Source organism: Meleagris gallopavo, chromosome 1 (genome assembly GCF_000146605.3).
Source record: "Meleagris gallopavo isolate NT-WF06-2002-E0010 breed Aviagen turkey brand Nicholas breeding stock chromosome 1, Turkey_5.1, whole genome shotgun sequence".
Lineage (NCBI taxonomy): Eukaryota > Metazoa > Chordata > Aves > Galliformes > Phasianidae > Meleagris > Meleagris gallopavo.
In genome coordinates, this window is record NC_015011.2 from 133850652 (window position 1) to 133858616 (window position 7965).

At 48.5% G+C, this 7965-nt stretch overlaps 1 protein-coding gene across 1 annotated transcript in view; it reads right to left on the minus strand.

Moving 5' to 3' along the window:
• The window catches only part of F7 (coagulation factor VII), an 8760-nt gene extending 3252 nt beyond the window's left edge, over positions 1–5508 (minus strand). Inside the window, exons 1-5 of the mRNA XM_010728491.3 lie at positions 5174–5508; positions 2233–2393; positions 1586–1610; positions 1380–1493; positions 774–914 (exon numbers count right to left, since the gene is read on the minus strand). Of these exons, the coding sequence (XP_010726793.1) occupies positions 774–914; positions 1380–1493; positions 1586–1610; positions 2233–2393; positions 5174–5243 (511 nt within the window). The 5' untranslated portion in view covers positions 5244–5508. The remainder of the gene's footprint in view (positions 1–773; positions 915–1379; positions 1494–1585; positions 1611–2232; positions 2394–5173) is intronic.
• Between the last annotated feature and the right edge of the window lie 2457 nt (positions 5509–7965).

Sequence of the window (7965 nt, forward strand, 5' to 3'; positions counted from 1 at the left end):
ATTTTCTGATTTTTCTTTGGTTTTTATTGGCTTCTTCCTCTCTTGACTCCTGCACTGAAATAAATATGGTCGTAAAACTGATAGTCATGAATTCTCATGGATTAGAGATCAGTGAGAAATCAGCACTGCCCCCAAAATAATCACATGCACTCACAGTATGTGTGAGCTAGAACAAAAGAAAATTGACTTATGAGTTGCAACACCCCTCTGATCACCTGAGACCCCTCAGCCTGACCCCAATCACTGGGCACTGCTGCTCTACTCTCTTCATCCCACCCGGCCAGGGGTGGTGCCTCCACTGCCCCAGTTTTGTCCATGGAATGAGTGGTGAGTGCTGCCCAGAGAGCAGACAGGGCTTGGCCCCAGGATTTGGGACATTAGAAGTCAAATGCCCCATGTCTCACAGGAAGAGACTTCTGGGGACAAGAAGTGGGTGATCCAAAGGGGCCACTGACTGTTGAGGGCCACACTTGAGAAGATGTCCTGGAATACAGTCTGCATGCATTGAACCCCATCCAGTGGGGGCCACAGACCCAATTCAGCTACCTCAGGTAGAGGCTCAGCAGATCCCACCAGTGCTTTTAGGGTGGGCTCAGTGCACATGCTTTCCATACTGCTTCTTTGGGGTGCCCAAACCACCGCTCTAGACTCTGCCCTAGAGGAAGGAGGAGCTGGCATTTATGCATGACACCTCACACCTCCTAAGGTGTAGGCATTGAAAAGTTCTCTTGCAGGGTTGGCTCAGACTAAGCATGGGCAACATGGCATCCTACCTTGGGGAATGCAGGACACGCCATCACTTGCTAAAGTGTAGCCTTCTGCACAGAAGCACACTCGTTTTTCAGACTGCTGGTCAGCACAGTACTGCTCACAGCCACCGTTGTCGTAAATGCACTTCAGGTTCTTGTCCACAGCTAAAGGCAGAGAAAGAGCATTAAGGTTTCTGCAGGTGGGTTTTCATGCTTAACACGTTCGAATTACAGCTTGAAATGTTGACAGGGGAGCAAGGAAGCCAGGCAGGTTTCAGTGGTTTGTGTACAGCAAGTGCATCAAAAGCTGCTGCTGCTTGGCAAAGCTCTGTAGGAGGAACTCCAGGCAGAAGGAAGGAAGAGCTCTGCTTAGGATGCGTATATAGCTCGGTTCTCATTCACTCGTTGCATCATGCTTCTAAGTCAAAGCAACTTCAGCTCTTGGGTAGGAAAAACTATCCTCCTTTTTTCTCAGCTGGTCCAAAATCATTGTAGGATTTGAATTATGTTGGTGCTGAGCAGTGCCCGGCTGGTTAAAGCCATCGGTACTGATTGCTCCTGTCAATCTCAATGCCTTGCATTTGAGTTAGCAATGATAGTTTAATTTTGTTAAGCCACACCGTTGCTGACCTGTCTCACAGCTTTTGCCCTCGTACTCTGGAGGACAGCGGCAGACGTAATCCTGAAACTGGTCATCGCAGCTCCCTCCATTCTGACAGGGGCTGGAGTCACACTGGTTGGGGTCTGCAAAAACAGGCAGTGTCAGCTGGGTCACGTGAGGGACGGCGGCAGTGGGAGCATCACTGCAGCTGCGAGGAAGCATGGAGTGCTCCTACCAGAATAGATGTGCCAGAACTCTTTCTGGAAGAAAAAGGTGAGAGATTTAATTAAAGAAGTCACTCAGATGAAGCCCTATAGCCCTTAGCATAGGATGGCTTGCAGACAGCCACAATGGTGCCACTTTTGCTGTTATGATCAATGAACACCATGGCATCCATAAAATACTGTACATTACTTTCCACGTTCTACATTACTTTCATGCCAGCAGACAAGGGCACAGTGTAATACACACTGATAGGTTATCCATCAATAACCTGTGAATATAGGAGGTGGGAGGGACTGAAGCAAACGCTGCACAATGCAGTGATTGAAGGGATTGTCAGCCCTGGAATTACTGGGGGACTGGAGGGTTGTAGAATCCCAGAATCAGAAGGCTTGGGAGGGGCCTCTGGAGATCGTCTAGTCCAATCCCATTGCTGAAGCATGTTCCCTGCAGTAGGTTGAGAGGGAAAATGGGGTCTTGAATATCTTCAGAGAAGGAGACTCTGCAACCTACCTCTCTGGGCAGTCTGAGATAGCTTAGAGAGAATCCACCTTCCCACTGCCCCCCAACATGGCGCTTTTTTTCCCCCTCACGATTTGAAGAGTCAAAGCACACCCTTGAACAGTGGAGAGCCCACCTGCCCAGCCCTGTGTTACTTACTGTCCTCTCATCATCACGGTAGATCTCTCTTGCTTCCTCAAATGAACACTTTTCTTCTATGCATTCTCGCTCTAGTGACCCCAGCTTTATCTCTTCGAAGAAGCTATTGGCTCTTCTGTGCCTTTGAAAAATGCTGTTTGCCTCTTCCTGCTTTAAGAAGACTGTAAAACAGTGGCATGTTGAGTTGGTTGTATGTGCACTCCAGAAAGAAAGGGCAGGGAGGAGGATTTCCTCTGAAAGCTTTTCTGTTGTTTATGAGAAGCTGGGAAAATACACACAGCCCTTTAGAGCCTCCTTACTCTGGCGTGCTTCCTGACATGTCAAGTGACAGCACTTGGGTCCCACAGAGCCAAGAGCTTGGGAGAAAATGGCATAGTATCCCAGTGTTGCATGTCAGTGACTCCTAAAGCATTATCACACATTATAGAGTAGGTCTCTACATATGTCATGAAGTTTCTTCAAATTCTAGGAGCTGAAAAGCATTTATCTAGATTTATCTAGTACTGATTGATGTACATGGCAACACTCAACTGTCCTGTACTCACTATGGTAAACCACTTGGTGATGGGTCAGGCAGTCAGACCTAAGTCCCCAGTGCTCTGTTCCTCAATGGTTTTATCTCAAAACTATTCACACTTTCACAAAACCACACTGTCTAAGGCTGGCAGGGTCTTCTGTGTCCCTCTGGTCCACCCCCTCTCGAGCAGAGCCCTCTGAGCAGGGTGCCCAGGACTGCTGGAGATCCCCAGGGAGGGGACCTCACAGCCTCTGGGCAGCCTGTGCCAGTGCTCTATCTTTAGCACAATGCAGAACTGGTATTCAGAGGGATCCCCTGCATTACAGTTTGTGCTCATGGCCTCTTGTCTTGGCACTGGGCACCATTTAAAAGAGCCCAGCTGCATCCTCTGCGTACCCTCTCTTTGGCTATGTACAGTTATTGATGAGACTCCCTATGCTACCTCTTCTCCAGGCAGAGCAGTCTGAGCCCATTCAGCCTCTCCTTGTGGGAGAGACACTGCAGTCCCAAGTCATTCTCTTGGCTCTCTGTTGGAGAGTCTCCAGTATATCCAGGTCTCTCTTATAGTGATGTGCCCAGAACTGAGCCCAGCACTCTGTGTCTTCACCAATGCTGAACAGGGCACACTGCTGACTCATGTTCAACGTGGTGTCCCCCAGAACTCCTGGATCCTTTTCTGCAGAGCTGACTTCCAGCTGGGTGCCTGGGGCTGTTTCTCCTTCATGCGGTTCCTATCAGCCCACCTCTCCTACCTGTTTAGGTCCCACCAAATGTCAGCATGACCCTATGGTGAATCAGCAACTCTTCTCAGTTTTGTGTCATCTGCAAATTTACTGAGGGTGCACTCTACCCCATTGTCTGGATTGCTAATGAAGATGTTAAACAGGACTGGAGCCAAAGCTGACTCGTGGGATACTCCGCTTATACCCTTTGGACCTGCAGATGGGATTTCTTTGCTGGCCACAATTACAGAAACAGTGCTTTAATATATCTTTCTCTATTTCCTTCTGCAAAATATCTACACTGAGGTACACAGGAAGGCAGGACAATGCCCTCTGCATTGCCTGCTGGAGCTTGCGCTTGGCTCCCTGCTGCTGCCAGGCTCACAGACTACAACCATTGGCCCCTTCTCCCTGTGTGGTGCTGCTGTCCTTTGAGACAACACCGGGGACAAATGCTCGATAGAAAACATCAGCAGAACTCACTTCCTAGAGCTGCATCTGCTCCCAGCTCATAGAAGCATGCTGATGGCACTGTCACCGTGCTAAACTGCTTTTCAGTGCCAGGATACATCACACCACATGACAGCAAACAGGAACTCTGCAATGTACTTTTGCTCCATCTAATACATGGTGCAAGTCCTGAAATAGAACTTACTTTATTTTGCTTTGTTTTTTCCCTTGATGTAAGCAGAGAATCCTGGAGCTTAGTGACAATAACTTACAATTTCAGTGCTTGTAACTATTTCCCCTCCAGCTGTGGCTATACTCAGGGATTCAGGATGATGTCTATGTCCTGCCCAATCCCCAGGACACTGTCCACTGCAGGACCCCCAGAGAAGGGGAGCTGCCTCCTGCCTGCTGGGAGAGCATTTGTTGAACAATGAGCAAAGTTGCTATCATTTTCAACGTATTTCAAAATTATCTGAAGGGTTAAAGTACTGTGTGGCATGCACCACATTTATCACAGGATGTTCATAAGCATTTGTCCATTGTCAGGAATGTCAGCTGGGTTGTTCTGCTGAGATCAAGTCAGGCTGTATGCATTTAATATGGTTTTCTTTAAGGGCTTATATTTAACTTCACACTGCAGATACATTGCATACATATCAGCCTACATACAGACCCCAACAGGGCGGGCAATGTGCGAGGTGCATGGATAGTGGCACCCTCCCACTTCCATTTCTATGTCCTCCACTTATTTACACTGGAACATTTCAGACTTCAACGTATTTCTCCCAGCCTTGTTCACCACAATTTGAGAGACCTGGTCAGTGGACACCTGAGAACCACGAAGCACTGGTTCTGCTGTATTCATCTAGATGCTGTTTTTCAGATGGATACCAAAGCTACCATAGAGCTGCCGCTTCACTTCCTTTTACTGCTTCAGAAGCATAGCACCCTTCCCCTCTCTCATTTCTTGTCAGCCGAGTACCAGTCTATTGGTTTTCTGCTTTGCAAAGTCCCACAGCTTGATAGACATCACAGCAGCTCCAGGTGCTTCCCCTGTGGGCAGCTGACCCGGTTGCAGGAGACACGCAGGAGCATGGAAGGAGTTTCCCTCAGCTGGCAGAACAAACGCGCAGCTGCCATCACCAAGAGCAAGCAAGAGCCTTAGGGTAACTCACAGGACAAAGGTTTCTATGTGCAACAGCAGAGAATTCTGCTGCTGGTGAGCTAACTGGAGCTATACCCTGTGACATACCTGCTTCCAGAGAAGGAGGAACAAGCAGCGGGAAGCAGAGCAGCAAAGCCATGCACTGCCTGGAAACCATGCTGACCCCACAAGCCGGCGTCCTGGCGGCGTATTGACACTTTGGAGCAGGCTGTTGGGCCAAAGGGCTCAGCCTCCAACGCTGGGAGCCAGAGGAGGGGCCGGAGAGTCATGGGAACCACAACGATCAGGGTGAAGCGCGAGGCACAGCCTGCAGCCCGCCCGTATGGGGAACTGCTGTTGTGCAAAGGCTGTGCAATAGCCTTTGCGCAGCCTTTAGAGAGGCCAGGTTCCATGGCTGCCTCACAGAGAGCCAGGCACAGGCTCTTAGTGCTCAGCAGGGCCAGCAATTGCTGACAGCTAGCTTTTCCAATTTCCCAGTCACCATTGGAAACCCTGAACTTCTGACACTAATTAACCAGAAAAACAAACCTTACACCAGGTTTTCTCTAACTGGGTTGCCTGGCAAGCTGTACAGCTCAGAGCCGATCCACGGCTCGTTTTGTGAGCAATGATAGGGCTTTGAGGGGCTGATCTGCAAGTAAAGTTCTACTAGGGAAACAAGCAACCCTCAGATTTAGTGGAAATCAATTAGTGGCATCAGAGCAGAGAGTTAACAACTGGCTTAGGTAAATGTTGACTCGAGATAGCAGCAAGGTAAAGAGCTTGTTTGCCAATCTGTCTTCCTCTCAGTGCACGCAGGAAAGGGACTGTTCTGCTGCTTCTCTGCCAGGCTCAGCTGGGTTCCTTGCCTACAGCTGGGAGCAGGGCCTCCAGCTGCTCTGCACACCTGTTCCCATTGTTTGGCAGTGGTGCACATAGCGGGCATCCTGCTCTGAAACCTGCTTTTCTGAGGGGCATCCTTGGGGAAGGCCACATCCGTCTATGTGAACACCACATGCCTCCACGCCCAATCTGGTCCCTGCCACCACCTTGCTGATGTCTGTGTGGCTGGGCCCTATGCCATGGCTGCATCATCACACCTGGCTGGTCTGCTTCTCTGCTGCCCTACGGCTGAAGCAGTGCTCCTTTCTTCTTCTGTTGGCTGTCCATGGAAGATTTCAGTTTTATCGTTTGAATACAGCAAAAAGCCATTACTAAAGCAGAGCCAAAGGGGAAGCCCAAGTGATAGGAACAGCACTTGGTCCACATGGTGATAGCCCTTTTGCCAGGAAAATTCCTGCAATGGGATGTCATTGGGGTAGCAAGGATGCCTATTCCTGTGACAGGTGTCACTGGGGAGTCATCTGGACTTCAGGTCTTTGTTGCAGACTTCACTAGTTTCACACAGGCCTCTTCCCAAAGCACAGCAGATCCCTCACATTCACTCTGTGGCTGATCTTCATGTGTGGTTTTACTGTAGTCCGTGAGAATTACCCTGGTGTCTCACTCAATAAATCTCACCAGCAGAGGCTTCAGCTTTGGCTTGCTGTTTCTGAGCATTTCCAAAAATAAAATAAAATAAAATAAAATAAAAAATAAAAATATATATCATCCAGCTAAAAGCAAGCACGCATTACAGCAAGCATTCCTGCTGCCTGTGAGTACTACTAGAATCAGGCTGGGGACAGCTGCTCAGAAAATATAATTTAAGGCATTTGGATGTGGATCTGCAAGACATGATGAACAGGTGCCTCAGAAAGTGCCATTCTTCCTCCTTGATTTGTCTCACACTGATATTTGCCCTGTCAGCACTCAGTGTAATTTAAATAAAAAAACCCAACTCAATTCTATTTCAGAAATACACTGAGATTACTTGAGTGGATGAGTTACTAAATCTTGTTTCTGTTGTACTAACCTATAAACTTACAAATATTCGGCCACTAAGCTTTAAAGCAAATTGTTCCCTTTTTTGGAGTGCAAAGGTGGAATTTCTTCCCAGGAGAGAACCATGTGTCCATCTGCCTGAGCTCTATGCCTGCCTGCAGTGTATTGCTCACGGGGACGGCACAGAAGGTGGGGAGATGATAGAAGTTTGGAGGCTTTTTTTTTTGTGATCAGCTCTGAATATGGGTGGCTCTTTCATCACCAAACTGGCTCACCTCAGTTAAAACCCTTCAGAACAGAAATGCAAACATCCATCCTTGATTTTCTACCACCATCTGCTGGTACAGGCAGCAGTGACTGCAGCAATCCTCAGGATAAATACAAATACCATACATGTGTCTTAGCACAGCATTTCTTCTTACCTATAGACCTCATCCTGCTGTAGGGTCTTGGACTTGTGGGCATTGGGCCTTGGCTTGCTCCCATGGGGCTCAGAGTCATGGAGCCCCAAAAGAGCTCTTCACAGGTTTCCTTTGCCCAGGTGGCAGCTCAGCCTCTTGGTTTGAAAAGCCAAGGACACTCCTCTGCATATGGACAGTGCTGACCTAACACAGGCTGCTCAGCTCCAGGAGCAAATGTAGTCATTGCAGAGGAGACAGGTTTGGTTCCAGGAGCTGATCCAGCCAAAAACTGCTAGAAAGGGTCACAGAAGAGGGAGAAATAACTCCCTCCCCACCCCAAGTGTGGGCCCAGAAAGAAAATAGGGAGAGCTTGCACTAGATATGGAAATTGGTGGCCCTACCTGCAGCAGGGGGATTGGAGATTGATGATCCTTGAGGTCCCTTCCAACTCAAGCCATTCTATGATTCTTTGACTCTATGAAATATGGCTGGCAGCTGGCAAGGAAAGTCTGTTCTCCAACTTTGAGCTGGTGATCCAAGATATATGGAACCCAGGATGAGCCCACAGCAACTACTGAACCATGATACGAAAATAAAGCACAGAGCATGTCTATA